The 16,789-nt window shown below is 42.3% G+C and overlaps 1 protein-coding gene across 4 annotated transcripts in view; it reads left to right on the forward strand.

The window, feature by feature from the left end:
- The window catches only part of CRIM1 (cysteine rich transmembrane BMP regulator 1), a 185,828-nt gene that overhangs the window by 75,004 nt on the left and 94,035 nt on the right, over nucleotides 1–16,789 (forward strand). For all 4 annotated transcript variants that reach the window (XM_027622860.2, XM_027622858.2, XM_027622859.2 and 1 more), the window contains exons 3-4: nucleotides 8,238–8,480; nucleotides 9,544–9,664. In XM_027622860.2, coding sequence (XP_027478661.1) covers nucleotides 8,238–8,480; nucleotides 9,544–9,664 — 364 coding nt within the window. The remainder of the gene's footprint in view (nucleotides 1–8,237; nucleotides 8,481–9,543; nucleotides 9,665–16,789) is intronic.

Consider the following 16,789-nt stretch of genomic DNA (forward strand, 5'->3'; position numbering starts at 1 on the left):
TTTCTTAGTCTCATAAGATCTCATTTTTCTACTATACTACTAAAACTCTACATTGTTCACAAATCCACAAATCCTGCAGTTTTAAAGAAAAGGACTGGCTCCTCCTTTAATTCAACAACTATTGTTGGTCCTCCTTAAAGGAGCAGAGACCTGGAGTCCCTGGTTCCATAGGAAGGGCTTGCAGAACTCCTGCCTGGGGGCCATCCACAGAGGACCACCTACAGGGCCAGCCCCCCATTCCACAGATGAGGAACACCAGACCCTTCCTTCTCTCATCTTTAAAATCTGATGTTTTATTTTTCCAAATCTGTCTCATGATTACACAAAAGAAGAGCCTACTTTGCAGCATCCCTTCCTCAGTGGAGGAAAACTTGAAGTATAGAAAGCAGCCTACCCAAGGTCAGAACCACTCCACAAAATAGAGGCTTTGTTTGTATTCTGTAATGGATGTTGCCTTCCATTTAAACACCACCCTGGGGAGTTCTTCATTTCTTATGTTTATGCCTCTATGACATTTTCAAACTGTTATGAAGATTCGTCTCAAGATGTTGCTGAACCAACTACACAAATTTAGTTCATTTAAGTTTTCCTCATTAGTCATTTTCCCATTCTCTGATAATTTTCATTTCTTTTCTGTGGGCTTGTGTTTATGGCAAAAGAGGATGAGGTATTCAGAGAAGTTTATTCGGCAAAATTAGTCTTTTTGAAAGCCATCTTCAGTTCTTTATACATTTATCCAAACCATCCTGAGGCCTTACTTTATTGCCAGATTTTTAAAAATAAATTCATTGTTACATTTTGAAAACATGTTACTGTGTATGAATATATAAATTTAATTATATGAATGGCAAATCCCTCTGGAAGTAAATTGAATACATGTTCCTGGTGTGAATTAACAGATGATGAAATAAAATGTCTCTGGACTCAGAATTCTAATAACCTTTGGTAAACTGTGATTTAAAGTTCAGTAGAACGTACACAGGCCATGTTTGGGATCTAGCTCTTTACTCCCTACCATCTCTGCTATTTTCACTCTTCCCAGGGAGCTCTGATCTTTTCCAAGAAGACTCCAGAGAACCTGTTGATTCAGGTTTCCTAAGAATTAAAGCAGCTTCGAATCCCCTGGGAGTGTGAAGTATTGGTGGGGAGAGGTACCTAGAACAGTGGATCAACTTTAGGAAAGTTGGGGGACTTTACAAAAATCCTGATACCAGTGGCCCACTTCCAGTAATTCTGGTTGAATTGGTCTGGGTTGTAATCTTGAGCTTCTGGATTGTTAAAGCTCCCCAGAGATTCTCATGTGCTGCTACGGTGGAGAATCACTGTTCTAGCACTGTGGTTCTCAGACTGCAGTGTGTATGAGAATTGTATGGAGGGTTTGTTCAGATAGATTGCCGGGCCCCTCTCCCAGAGTTCTAGGTCTGCTGTGGGGCCTTAGAATTTGCATTTCTAGCATATCCCCAGGAGAGGTCGATGTGCCTGTCCATGGCCCACGGTTTGAGAACCACTACTTAAAATGGCTGAATCACCTGGAAATCTTGCTAAAATGCAGTTTCTGGTCTGGCCCAAGGGTCTAAGTCTATACAGCCTCAACAAGCTCCCAAGTGATGTTGATGGTGCTGGTCCAGGGCCCACCCTTTGAGTAGCAAAGCTCTAATAATCTAAAGCATTATTTTCAACCCAATTCAGTAAGATCTTGCTTAGAAAAGATGTGTGGTCTGGGAGATTCCTGGAGGTACCATGGGGCTCAGCATAGAGCTTGGGCCTTTGGTGGCAGACAGAAATCTGGAGGGCTCAGTGCTTCTTTGGCATGTGGCCAGCTGCCATTTGACAGGATGTTTGAACATGCCCTTGGCAAAGCTCTCTTGTCAATAGGGAACTTCATTGTAAAGATTCCCAGTTTGCTTGGAGGAGTAACACAGTAATTCTCAGCTCTAATCACACAATAGAATCACCGAGGGAGCTATTAAAATAAGTATTTTAATTCCTAGGCCCCTCCTTTAGAAATTCTGATTTAATTGATTTAAGGTGGCATCTGTACAGTGGTATTCTTAAAAGCTTGGGAAGTGATTCTAATGGACAGCTAGCATGGGAACCACTAAAGTGTATCTCATGTTGCAGTTTTACAGATAATTTAATTTTTTTCTTTATATTTGGCTAATTTATATTCTACTGTGATGCAAACTAACTTTATTAGGTAATGAAAACAATTTAATTTGGAACTTTTAATAAACTGCCAAGGAAAGGTCATATGTAGATTCCCTCACTGTTAAATCCTAAATTCAGATTAAAGAGAGTGCTGGGAAAGTACAGCTGGTGTTTCTGAACAAGCTGAAATATGAAATATTTCTGGGACTGTATCAACAAGCCTAATTTTTTCCCCTCGGGGTTATGATTGTGTGGAACAAGTCTTCACCGCGAAGCTTGCCAAAAAAGGTTATGATAAAATCATGGAATGTGAATGAAGAGAATTCACAGTGTAACTTTAAAGGAGTCAGTCTCTAAATTTAAAAATGTAGGGATAACATATGTCTTATATTTGTAATAGAAGTTTTCAGAAAAAAATAATGCTGGATACAAAAAGCTCCACCTTTTATTGGGTGATGTCTGCAAGGCCAAGGAGCAAATGAGTTTGGGAGGACAGCCGACCAGAAAGTGTTGAGGACAATACCGAAGACCCTAAACCTCTCTCTCTTTGCAAATTAATTTTGCATTTCTATATATGAGCAAAAGTGTAGCCACTGACTAAATATACAAGTACCAGGAAAGCTGATGAGGAAAGGTGAAGTTTCTTTTGCTTTTGGCATTGTGGACTAGTGGGAAGATTGTAGGCTTTGGAGGCTCTGCCACCTGCTTTGTGACCTTAGCCAAGCTTCTTAACCTCTCTGTGCCTGGCTCCTCATCTGCCAGGTAGACATAAGGGTGTTATCTCTGTTCACATGGGAGTATGAAGGGGGGGTAATAAAAAGAGAGGCATGATGCCTCACACATAGAAGGTGACCCATTAATAAAGATTGCTTTCATTTCTGTAGCCCAGTCCTGAGACTTGAATCCTTAATAAGAAACACCTGTCAAAATAGTTTTCTTGTAAGTCTTTATTGGTATTTTCTCCCTGTGAATTACACCAGTTTAGATTTCTTCTTAATAATTGTGAGGTGTATTTTCTATTTGGAGAGTTCTTGCCTTAGCACCTTGATTCTTGCTGGTCCCTGCATCTGAGACACTCCTACTCTGCTATTTGCATGCCTTCTCCTTTCTTTTGTTCAGGCCTCTGTGCAGGTGCCAGCCTCAGTGAGATCTGCCCTCGCCCACCTGGTACACCCGCTTTGCTGACTCTGCTTCAGGACGTTTATCACCACCTGACAGCACACTGTGTAGCTCTTTCTGTAGTGTCTTGCTCCAGAATTGTGAACCTAGGAGGGCAAGGACTTGGTTTTCGAAGCTCTGTGCCCAAGAACCCCTGGCACATGGAAGTCCTTCGGTAAATATTTGTCAGATGAATGAGTGAGAGAAAGATGTGAGGAGGGAGATGACCAGCGTGAGATGTAGGGAAAACAGCGGTCCCGGGCTCCTCCCCTCTTTATTCTGTGCTCTGCCTACTCAGTTCTGTGATTATCAAGTCTGATCCAAACTTGGCATCCCTTGAAATATCTCTGTGGTTGGAACTCCCAAGGATTTTGTCAGAAAGACCATGTGCTGCCTGCGTGCATTTGTGTGCGTGAGAATCAGGATAGATTTCAGGAAGAGGGCGGAGGGAGCCCTCAGCAGTGTTGACTTTGTAGTCAGTTGACTGTCTAAATTTCGGTCTGTTTCATGCTGCCTGTTTTCCATTAACAAGTGTGCGGCATTTTAAGGGACATTTTAAGAGATTTTGAAAGAGGAGGAGGGCTTCGGTGTCAGATGTGTAGGACTCTGCAAAAATCAGATAGGATGAGAATCTAGCAATATAATGTTTCTCTTCTTTTTTTTTTTTTTCCTCCTCCCATCTAAGTAGTTTTTGTTTTGGCTTTGGTTTTATTTAAATCTGTGTTTAAGCAGAAAATCTTGAATGTGATTGCTACTTGTAGATCATGATTGTAATTTCCCTGTTGACCTATGGACTTGGAGAAGATCTACAGCTAGCCAACGTGGTCACACAGGTTCAAGTGACTAAGATTGATATATACTTTATTGTAAAATCATTCTAATATGGTTGACCCTGTCAATATTTTAAGGGCTAACCTCTTAAAGGAAGATAATTAATGTGATGAAAGCAGCTATTTTCTCTTGGTGACCTCTGTTACAGGTGATACTTTAATCTTACTGTATCAGGGGCAGTTTTTGTTTTTTGTTTTTTAAGATGCCAGTTGCAAAGCGTTGCCAAGGCAACCAGACTGAAAAGCTTGTTAATTAATTATAGATTTGTTAGACACCATAGGGAAAGAGGAGAGGCTTCTTTTCAAGTGGATGAAATTTAAAATTCAGAGGTAATACCAGAAAAACCTTCTAAATGAGGGAAAATACATGTGTGGCTGTAGTGTTCTCCTTATTTTCCTCATGGAAGAGAGATGAAACGGAGGCATAGATGAATAAATGAAATCTGCAGGGTGAATTAATTTAGAAATGGGGCCGAGAAAAGTATCAGAAAGGCACTTCCTGATGCTATGGTAACCATAGTTCGGTATAAACCACAGGTGACCACTGGTTGGGGAAGGTGCTGGTGAATAGGGGTTCTGGATAATCCATCGAGACATGAACAGAGGGTTGAAAGAAGAGAAAAGCCAAGAATGTTAACAATTTTAAAAAAGACATAAATCTTAGAAACCTAGATTCTTCAAAAGCATCATTTTACAACTTGCCAAGTCAGTATAATGGGCTTGAATCTTATGCCTGCTAGTCATGGAGTTAACACAACCTTAAAGCTTTAAAGTAAAAACTGTTGGAAACAAGAAGTTACTGGTTCATAGTGGGTGATTTTAATAGATCCTTCTTGGAAATTAAAAAAGAGGAGATGTAAGTGATCTGAATGTCATAATTGAGCTTGATTTTATAGATTTGCAAGTTTACATCCAATAAACAGAATACATGTTCTTTTCAAATACCCATATATTTTAAAGTTGACCTTAGACCACATGTGTACACGCTTGTGCCAAAACACATACATACACACAAACACAAATTCAAGAAATTAACAGAAGTAGAAAATTGTACAGCCTACATTCTCTGCAACAAAACAATAAAACTATAAAAATTAAAATCAAGAGGAAAGCCAAAAATATTTGTGCAGAAATGTAATAGCATTCTTCTATAAAGTCTTCAGTTAAGGAGGGGATCAAAGTTGAATTATAAATTATTTAGAAATGAGTTTACATTGAGAGTAATGCATATCAAAAAATCAGAACATAACTAAAGCAATATTTGGCCTAAAGTATTAAAATCACAATTGAAATTATTTGCATTTCTAAGAAAATAGAGGAAATAGAAGAGAACTAAGCACTAGAGAAAAATCAGTGAAATAATCTGGAGGACGAAGAAGGAAGAGATTCAAAAACTAACAGAACTGATGAACACCTAAACTACAAAAACAGAATGCTTGGTCATAAAACCTGAAATGAATTTGAAAATCTAAATAAATTAGATCTAGATAAATTAGACACTCAGCAGTGTCTGTACAGATGATTCTAAAAGAGGTAGAATGCCTGAAATCTAATAATCAAAGAAAACTGTCTCTTCTTCCTTTAAAAAAAAAAATAAGTTCTGATAGTTTCACAATTGGGTTGTATGAAAAATTCAACAAATGCATAATTCATATGTTATTTAAAATGTCTTACAACAGAGTAAGGTAGAATGGTAAACAGTTCATTGAACGATTTAGTGTAACTTGGGAACTAAGACCTGATGAGGGCAGTGCACACACACATCCACACGCACACCAAAGAGCTACAGGTGAGTATTATTCAAGCTTATCAATTTAAAAATCTTAATGTTAAGATCCAGCTGGATCTTTAGAAAGAGGCTTTAAGAAAACAAGGATAATTTTAAATCTGCTAATTGATTATATAATAAATTAAAGGGAAAGTCAATACGATCATCTTGAGAAAAGTTGAAAACAAGCACTTAATAAGATCTGACCCTCATTTTTAACATCCCTAAATCCCTTCAGACAGTGATTCAGACTGTGTCTATATACCGTGTCCCATTTGCATTACAAAGGTAGTTCTTAGGAAGTAAATAAATCTCTCAAGGTTTGAACTGCAAAACACATCAGTAGGTGACAACATTGAGACCGTAAAACATAAAGAGCAGAATAACTAGGAAGATCTAATATGTTGGGTTATGATGAAAGCATGTTCTATTGAAGCATGTATTTTAAAAGTCTGATTATACATACCACATATTTTGCAGGATGAGAATGTAATAGAATGTGATACAGAGTAAGTTAACTGCAGCACATTAACAAGAGTAGGAATTAAGTGCTATTTGCAATTAATGTCACAGAGCTCTTCTTATGAGACAGTGTGTTTGCCAGATAAGCCATCCACTGAATGTACTTCACAGACTCCATCTCCATCAGTCCCCATGCAGTCAAGATTCACTTTCTCCTCCTCGGCTCTTTGATTTGTTCTGTCCACACTGATGGGTATCCAGGAGTGGGATTCCTCTTGTGTTCTCTTCTCAAGACAGTTGCTTGGGGTTATCACAGGAAAATAGGATATATGCATTCTCCATGGCCTCCTTTCTCTTCCTGGGCATTAGCTGTTTCCTCTGGGAAGAGCTGGGATGCTCTTCTCCCAGATAGCTCCATGACCCTCCCTCTCCCTCCTTGAAGTCTTTGACCAAATTGCAGCTGTCCCCCACTTCCATGCATTCAGGTTCCCCCTTGCTCGGTTCCGTTTTCTTTTCCCCATGGTATTGACACCCTCTGCTACTACGCAGTTGGGTCACTTATGATCTTTGTTCTTTATTTTGTTATTTCTCTCCACTGTGCTATAAACTATATGAGGGCAGGAATCTATGCTTGCTCTCTTTATGGTGCATCCCAAGGTGCTAGAACAGCAGGTGCGTAATAATTTTTTAATGAATTTACTAGAACTGTGAATATGAAGGCTTTCCTACAGTGTTCTTTGATTAGCCAGAAAGTAGACAAGGAAGAGGGTCAGTGAAATGAATGATACAGCAATCAAGGTAGGAATGCCATGAGGAACACTTGGTTTTGGAAATGGTCTACCTACAAAGCAGACTACAATTTTTTGTTTAGAAGACTAAACTAGGTGGTCTGGATCTGACCCTGCTTTTGTGATTCTGTATGGTTTTTACTGTAGGAAAGACAGAGCTAATGATAATGTACCACCATTCCACATGGCATCATTTTCACCCAGTATTTTCTGAACTTCCCTCATCTGCCCCAGAGATCATGGGACTGTGATAATGTGCTTTGGGTTTGTTTCAGCCTTTTCCTCAAGGACATGATGTTGGTGCAGGTTTCTTAAAAGCTTAAACCAAGAGACACCGCTGTGGACTGGGGCTCCAGAGGCTAAGGCTTTGCTTGACTTGTTTTTCTTATCTTTTAAAATGGAGGTGCAGCAGTGGTCAGTACATAATACCAGAGAAAGGAGAGAGGGGCATTTGATGGCTCTCTCCTAGAGATAACGCCAGATGGCGTTTGGGGAAATTACCTGGGAACGTAGCTCATTCTCCATCTTGCTGAGCTTCCACATCATAGAATCCTAGGATCTGAATAAGTTCATCTCTTCAAAATTCAGAGCTCAGAGGTGGAGTTCTTCATGCTGATTATCACATACCTTATCCCCAGTCCCTGAAGTCGCCAGGATTTATTCCTGGGTCTCTTCAGGGTTTTAAACATACACTGTTTTCAAAGAGCAGCCCTTAAAATTCCTTTTAAATTCAAAGATCTTCTGGTCAGTCAGTGATGAAGTCCAGTTCCCAGAGTCTGCACATCATGCAGGCACCTGCCTGCACCACTCTTGATTTTGGTCCGTGCGCTGGACATCGATTATTCAGCACAGGTGAGCGGGAAGGTGGAGAAGGCCACTGCAGCCTCACACCCCCCGTGTCCTGAGCGGATCTCAGGGGAGATTTTCACGGCCGGCTAAGCTGAGTGTGACGGTTTCCGCCAGAGTTCTTTCTCTCCCCTTTTCTTGGGTCCATGAATAGATCCTCAGGACTTCCCGTGCTTCCGACGCCAGTGCCCTGACGCTGCCCCCGGGCATGTGCTAAATTCTTTCTCTCCCATTTAGAAGAGAAGCCAGATTGCTCCAAGGCCCGCTGTGAAGTCCAGTTCTCTCCACGGTGTCCTGAAGATTCCGTTCTGATCGAGGGCTACGCTCCTCCCGGGGAGTGCTGCCCCTTACCCAGCCGCTGCGTGTGCGACCCTGCGGGCTGCCTGCGCAAAGTCTGCCAGCCGGGATACCTGAACATACTAGTGTCCAAAGCCTCAGGGAAGCCGGGAGAATGTTGTGACCTCTATGAGTGCAAACCAGGTACGCGCGGGCATCACCTCAGCAGCCTTGCTGCTTTGCGTCATCGGGTCTCAGGGTCGCAGCCCCCTCTGCCGCTGCCGCCTCCCCCCTCCCGGGAAGATGGGCACACCTGCCACTTTGGGTCGTGGCAGCCTGACGTCTGGCCTTCCAGTCAGAGAGCCAGAGTGATCATCCACTGGTACAGAAGCACCTGCAGATAGGGACCGTCTTTGTTTCTTCTCTTCTTTTTCTTTTCCTTCTAAGTATCCTTGACGGGGGAAGCGGGGTTGAAATTTATGGTCCTCTAGCTCCGTGCTTCATTCCACCCCAGAGAAGATCAGAGTCCTCACTTGTAGATGTATTGATCACCTTATTACACGTAAAGACAATCATCATATGTAAACGGCAAGTTATGTTTAGATAAATATACGCATCAGAACGCCAGATGTGTTGTCATGAAATTCTCCGCCCCAGTCTTTCTCCCTGCCAGCCTCCCACCGTCCCTCCGCTGACTTGATGGCATGTGCTGAGATTTCTGAGACTATTTACTCACCTTCTTCGCTACATTTGATTTGTTGTCCTGTCACAGCTATTTCTTGCTTTATATTATTTCTAAAATCCTTGTTCTTGTGGCATTTCTAATATGGTCTGTGAACAGGTCTAGACGATAGTGATTTTCCTGTTTGCAAGTTTCTAACCGTTGGTCAGAGGTTTTTCTTTGTTTTTTTTCCCCCTACTGCTAGATAAATGCCTGAAGCCAAACAGTCCCTTGTCCGTCTCTTGCCGTGTTCCACGAGAAGGCCTCTGGATGGCTGGCTCTCTCCAGCCACATAACCACCACTGGTGCCATTCTCCCCCTACATCTTCATCCTCACTCTTAGAGGTCTTGTACCCTGCCTTCCTGGCACTGATAAGGGACACATTGCAGTTCCCTACTGTTGGCTGAAATAAAAATGTCATTGCTAGGAGAGGGTTCTGGGATGCGAGGAACCTGCAGCCCTTTGTGAAGGGCTAGAGTTTCATGTTGGGACTCAAAGTGCAAGTAAATGTAACAGTAAATGGTGCTTCTGTTTTCCCCTCTCAGTTTTCAGCGTGGACTGCAGCACTGTGGAGTGCCCCTCCGTTCAGCAGGCCGTGTGCCCTCTGGACAGCTACGAGACTCAAGTCCGACTCACGGCGGACGGTTGCTGCACCCTGCCAACGAGGTTGGTTTGTCATCGGGTTTATCAGCTTTTCTCCTCAGTCTTGTGCGTTAGCACAGTTTCAGGCATGCAGTTTGTTTACCCTAAGTATCAGGGAAACCTAAAATTCTCCTGTTTGTGGGGAGAAATCGGAACTGTGACTATGACTTGGTATTTACATGTATCGTTCCTTGGATCAAAGCCAGCTGTCATCAGGTTAAGTCACTAAGCCTTCCAGATTCTTCAGTATTGGGGTGCCTGTGCACTTTCGCAGGCTGGGAACTATACAGGCAAGTATGTCCCTCAGCAGGATGCACTCAGGGAGGCAGCAAGGTACGGATCAGAGTAGGCACGTCATTTGATCCTCCGCAGTGAATCTTACAGGTACTTCACCATTGTGTCCAATGGGATGAGACACTGCCTGCCTCACGGAACTGCTCCCCATGGATCCTTACCGTTTGCAGTCACACATCTACCCAGACCTGTTACTTGCTGAGGCAGAGAGGAGTCTGAATTCTTTTGATGCCTTCTAGGGACAAACACAGCTCTCTGGCTTGCTGGGGAAAAAGTTGCTGTCGTTTTAGTCCTAGTAGCAGGACATCCACTTAGCCCTACAGGATGAGGCTCACTCCAGAGCATGAGGTCTCCAGGTCTTGTCCTAGACAGTCTTCAGAGCACCACCATGGAGCTGACCCTTTGTGCTTGGCTTTGGGGAAGACTAGGCTTGGAAACGTGGAGTTTATATTCTGTTTCTCCTGCTGAGATGCCCTGCCCTCTTCCCTGCCGTGACCTCTCTCCATCTTTCCCAGGCTGCTAAGGCATCGTTTTGACTAAGTCAATTCATTTCTTTCTACTCTGCTCTACATTTAATGTCCACGGTTGAAAGGGTGCCTTCTTTTGCTCCCTTTCTAACCTCTGTCTGTCCCAATCCCAATCCAGTGGCAGGCACTTCCCATCTGTGTTTGTTGTAGGAGCAATTGTGATATTACAAATGGCCTGATAAGATAGGAATATATATGGTCCCTAAGTGCCAGTTATGGAGTAGACATCCAGAGTGTGCTCTGATAATTACTCTTCTTTTCTTCTTTTAAAATACATTAGTTTTCCCCTACCCTTTGTCCTATTAGAAGCTCTAGGAGTCTCTCAGATATATTTTACACCACTTGTCCTATCCTTTATACTGTATCATAAAGTAGATACAAAGGTTTTTGTGAAGGTAGCCTACCAACAGTGGTGCAGCCCCTTCTTATGACATTATGATGTGAAAATGTATCTGAAGATGCTTGGAAAGGGTGGAACACTGTGCAAACATAAGGTATTACCAATCAGTAATGGAGGACAAGGGAGCGCTACTAACAGTAACAGATGTCCCTTCAAGGTCTTCATGAAAAGGAAGGAGGTGGCACATTACATTACAGAACCTAATTAATCAAAACTAAGCCAGTTGTTAATTAACAAGTCCTTTAGTGAGGAAAAGGGACAATTCTCAAGTCACTGTTATAAATGTTAACATTGTACCATCTGCATGTAGGAGGCACAGTAGGTGATTTTTCAGTCCCTCTAGGGGATCCAAGTGGGTAAAAGCTACTGGAAGACATATTTAATCTCAGTTTAAGGAAAAAAATTTTCTCACAACTAATGATGTACAGTGATGAATTGGGCTGCTTCCTGAGCTCCCCGGAGCTGGAGAGATTTCTTTCCGTCTGGATGGCCACCTGCCAGCAATGCTTAGAAGAAATGTTACATTGGAAAGGAGGTTGAACTTAGATGTCTTCCGTTTTATCTCCAAGCTTCTGTGAGTCTTGTAAACATAAACCTTAGGATGGTTATTATTGTGTTGACATAATTTTGACATTGGCATTTAGGACTAAAGAATGGTCAGTCAGCTAAAGGTGCCTCTAAGGAAGAAATTGAAAACAGAGAAGGAAGTCGTTCAAAATCCCACTGTAAATTATTTGCAGGGAAGGGGTAAGTTCTCACAGCCTTTAGTTTCCTGTATTTTAGATAGTCAGTGACCCATGTGCGCTCCCTGCCCCTTCTCCACATCCATCCTGTGTTCCCACCTGGATGAGACTCCTCCCCATGCTCGCTCACACAGGCTCACACTCATTCACGCTCACGCAGGCTCACGTGCACGCAGACTCATGCTCGTTCACGCTCGTTCACGCTCGTGCTCGCTCACACAGGCTCAGTTGACTTTCCTGAGAGCCTTCTACAACTTCTGCCCTCCTACAACTTTTGCCCTCCTTTCAGGACTGCATTTCCCTCTCTTTGAAGTGTTTTCAGTCTTCAGCCCTGAGGATGACTTACATACCCTCTGCGGCTTATAAACAAATTCCCATGTATCTCTTTAAGCACTTTTTATAACAAATTGAAATCATTGATTTTTTTTTTTTTGGTCGATATTTCCTACTCTGTGATTTTTCAAGGGAAGGGAGTATTTTACAGCCTCTAGTACCTAGAACAGGAATTGCTATAATGTGTCAACCTACATTTGTTGGTGAATGAATGAATGAAAGAATGAAGGAATAGGCCCACTTCAGGCCATTTTGATTTATTTGTTGAAGAGAAAAGTGAATATTGTTAGTCTCCTGTTGTCCTCCTGTTGGGTGGTAATACTACTTACTCCTTGTCTTCCTTTAAAAGCCTGCGCTTCTTCCCCAACACCTTTCTTTATGGCCCACTTCTCAGGACTACAGAAACTCTTCATTCCAAGCAGCAAGGTCACCTCTCAAAGCCTTTACCTCTCCCTTCCACCTTTTCTAATATTGTTCACCCGGCAGGACTCCAATTAAATTCCATTTTATCCAAAAGGTCTTCGGGCTTCAACCATCAACCATCCTACTCTCTAGCAACTCCTAACATATTCTTTTCTGTGTTGCCAATTAATCACATGTTTCCTTGCATTGTTATTTAACTGTTACATGCGTAGTCTTGTCTCACCGACTAAGGGCATCTCTAGAGGTCAGGAATTGTGTCTTCTTTTTTTTCCTCTGTATATGCCCTAATGCTGAATCAATCAGTAAATGCAGACTATGCTCAGACGATGGCTAAACCTAGTTGAGCATATTAAGTGGGTTCCCACTTACTAAGGACATTGAGAGGTCACACTTTGGCAAGAGAATAAAAACCCAAACAATCTATGTGAAAATGGAAATAAAAACAAGAGAGCCTAGTATGGAATAATCACAGTATTTTAAGAGAAAAAAAAACTGCATAACTTTATTCTTTTGTGTGATTTGTGTCTTTAAGAGCATGATGTTTAGGTGAAAAGAAGAGCATTTTGGAATATGTAAAATTCTGTTACAATTGTTTCATATTTGCCAGCATGTTTACAAAGAGCATTATTAAGAACTTAGAGCCATTTCATATCAAAAACCAATGATGTGGAGAATTCAGAAGGACAGCCCTTTACAGTTACAGTGAAGGTAAAATATCAGTAGAGCTTTACCCTCTTTGTAAGGATTTGTTGGACTTCCAGAGACAAGGAAAGGGGCTTGTGGACTTTCTCTCCCTCACCTTAAAGAACAAATTCCTCCCTTTCATTCCCAGTGAGACTGTTTTACCCGTTCAAGCCCCTAACTGTCCTACTTCTGGGTGAATCCTTGTGCAGTTTGTGAATTTTCTTTTGAGTTGTCTGTTTTCAGTTATTCATTCGTTCATCAAGCATAAATTGAGCTCTTAGAAGTGACAGACAATACCCTCTAGATGTTCTTATTGTGCATGGATCTCTCTTTCCTCTTCTATTCCTGACAAACCCTGGTTTTCCCACCTTACCTCTGCCCTTTCTACATACAGTTTATCCCTTCTTCGCTTGCTGCATCTCTGCTTTTTCTTAATGGCCCAGCCTTCATTTTCCCCTCTTTTGCTGTCTTTTCCTGAACTTCATCCCATTCTGACATCATTCTTACATGTGATATAATTACCTCCTAACCACTTTTAATTCTTCTTTCCTCAGCTAGGTTTTAGGTTTCCAAGCACCCTGCCAATTCTTTTCACCCTTCTCTCTTCTCTTGGCCCTGGAATAGGATGTGAGTTCATCACACCTTTCAGGAGACAGTGAAAAGAAATGAGAGTTAGTGGCTGGGGGCCTAAATGCTGTATGATGGCAGAAAGGAAAACCAGGACTGTCCAGGGGGTTCACGACACCGGTGGTCCTTGGAAGGCTCTGTGTGCATACAAACACCTCCATGCAAAAGGAAACTTACAACAGAGGAAGTTATATCAGGTACAAGTGATCCAAATGTATCTTTGCAGCGAGGGACAAAGTAGTTAAGTAACATGAAGGTAGCAGTAACTTGGACAGCTTAACTGTGTAATGTGCCCTGCTGTTTACAAAGTTTTTGTTGTTCTCATTTCATCATCATTTCTGATTCCATGAGGAATTTAGAGATATGAAAACAGAGGCTGAGAGAACAAGTGACTTATGCAAAATCCTAAGTGTTCTTCGGTATAAGGATCAGAGCAGGGGGCCGAGTCTTCAACCCAGGTTCTTTGATCCAAAGCCTTGTCCTCTCCACTGCAGTGTTCTTTGGTTTTTTGTTTTTTTTTAATAAGTGTTTTGCAGTTGTTTCTTTTTTTAAGCCCGGGAAATATATCGGTGATTATGAATTTATATTTCACCAACGTATGTATTTATTTTAGCATCATACATATTAACACAATATGCATAGGTGTCGGTTATTCATTGCTGTGTAGCAAACCACCCCAAAAGTAGTAGCTTAAAACAGTAGACATTTGTTATTTCTTGTGGCTCTGTGTGTGAACTGGGAGGTTCTTCCATCGTCCACTGGCAGGTTGTCTAGGGCTGGACGGTCGAAGGTGGCGTCACTCCCATGTCTGGGAACTCAGCCGGGATGGCTGGAAGGGCCTGTCACCCCCTGTAGGGTCTTTCATCCTGGGCTTCTCCCACGATGGCAGAAGCGAGAGAGCAAGTAGCAAAGCCTTAACAGATGGGACTTGGAAGTCACACAGCCTCCCTTCCGCCACATTCTGTTGGTCCGAGCAAGTTGTAGGGTGACCCCTGATTCAGAGAGTTGGCAGTAGATTCCAGCTCTTGATGGGAGAAGCTACAACGAATTTGTGGCCCTTTTAACCCATAACATACATTTGACCAAATAGGTGCCCTTTAGAGTTCATTCTCTGATTCTAGAAGTTTGCTGGAGTGCTTGCTGCAACTATGGGATTCTTTTCCAAAGACTAACGTCCTTCCGAGCCTGGGGCTCTGTGTCCTCAGGTGTAATTCAGGTAACCTGTAGCCAAGCTGCTTTCCCATCAGCTGTGACCTCTTGGCTGCTCTCTTGGCCTGCCAGTGGGAGTGGGCAGTTCACCTGGGAGTAGACCCGTGATGGAGGAGCCTCTGAGCACCGATCCAGCTTGGGCATCATTTAGCTGACCATTATTTTTAGCTCTTCTCCTTAAAGTTATGGCTGCCTAGGCAAACTTGGTTTAACAGGGAATGTCATTTTTGGATGCCACAAGATGTGCCTGGTGAAACCAGGTCAACGTTAAAAACAAACACCAAATGTGCAGAGATGTTGCGTAGAAATTCTCCTCTATAATGTTTGGATATGTCATGGTTTCCTGAGTGAAATGGTCCCACTACATGTAGCCGGAGGATAGATCCAGCCTGGGATGGAGGTCTATGCATCCCATGTTCCCCTGTGTCAGCTGGTCCAGACCTCCACGCAGTTGGGCTGTTTCTCAAGCAGATGGCTCCTAGATCACAATTTTTTTTTCTTTACACTCCTCCCTCTTTGCTATATCCAGGGTTATGTGCCTAATTTTACAGGGGCTTCCCATTGCTCTATAATTTTTCATGCCTTTTTAGATACAGGCTGATAGGGCAGACATTAACTAGTTAAAAATCTAGACTATAACACCTCTACCTTATTTCTTCTCACTGTCAGTCAAATGAGTTTTTCAGTACCCTTATGCCTTTTGACTTGTTATTTAACGACTTCCATATTTTTATTAAGAAGATGAATGAATGGAATATGTTACTGACAGTCACCCCTTTAAAATTTATTTTAATGAGATTTGTCCCAAACTTTTTGTTCGGAAACCATTCTGTGATCAGTTTCTGTCTGTAAATATGCATTCCTTAAAAGTTATTGAGAAAAATCCAGTCTGGTTATTTTGAGGTAGTAATCAATGAAGTCATTGTTTATGATGTTCAGACTTAAAATAGGGTTTTCCCTGGGTTGTACACAGTGCAGCCAGCCAGGTTCCCAAGCTCCCTCCTGGCTCCAGCCTCTTTCTGACTAACAGGTCTAATTCTCTTCCAGAACCTATATCCGGAACATATATATCTCTTGCTTTCTGAGACACTACACTGAAAAACGTGTTTTATTTTTAAATCAAGATTTTCGAAGCATTTTTAACTTTTTTTTTCCTTATCCGAAGTCATTTAAAAGTTTTAGATGATCTGTTAGCCAAAATGTTGACTAATACGTGACTTTGGTCTTTACCAAAAAGTATAATAGAATATCTTGAGCATATTACATTCCAGGTACGGCTCCCCTGGAAGTGTAGACAAACCCAAAACATAGTGCTCCTCCTTGGGTGGCAGGTTATATGGCTCTCCTGTTTTAGAGATGGAGCTTGGTGAACCAGGAAAGGGGTCCTACTTGGTGAGTGGTAGAGGCAGGGTGTGTGAGCACAGGCCACTAGGCTCACTGTCCCCTGTGGCCTTGAGCTCACCCTCCACCCACCTGTGCCTGGCCCTACCACTTAACCTAACATGCCATGTGCCGTACTTCCCTTTGCTACTATAGTCCGCGAGCAGATGTGTGCACGGGAGTAAACTGTTCAGCATCGAGGGAATGTTCCTCCACACATCACCTGGTGCCATGCAGAGAGCGCACACACCTGAAGCTTGTGTGTGGGAATCCAGGCCCACTTCTGCATGAATTTGGACAAGGCTCTCATATTGTCTGGGTCTGTTTTCTTCTCTGAAAGAGAAGAAGGGGAGGAGGGATTTGATGATCTCAGAAGTAACTTCTACCTTTAAATTCTTTGACTTTCCCAAGCTCTTGAGAGGGGAAAGAACCCAAGACACTGGTGCTAGGAAACTCCTGGGTGAGAAAGAAGGAACATTTTAGAAAATTCCAGGACTCAAAAGATAATGGGAGAGATATATGGTTTGCA

This window comes from Zalophus californianus, chromosome 8 (genome assembly GCF_009762305.2).
Source record: "Zalophus californianus isolate mZalCal1 chromosome 8, mZalCal1.pri.v2, whole genome shotgun sequence".
Lineage (NCBI taxonomy): Eukaryota > Metazoa > Chordata > Mammalia > Carnivora > Otariidae > Zalophus > Zalophus californianus.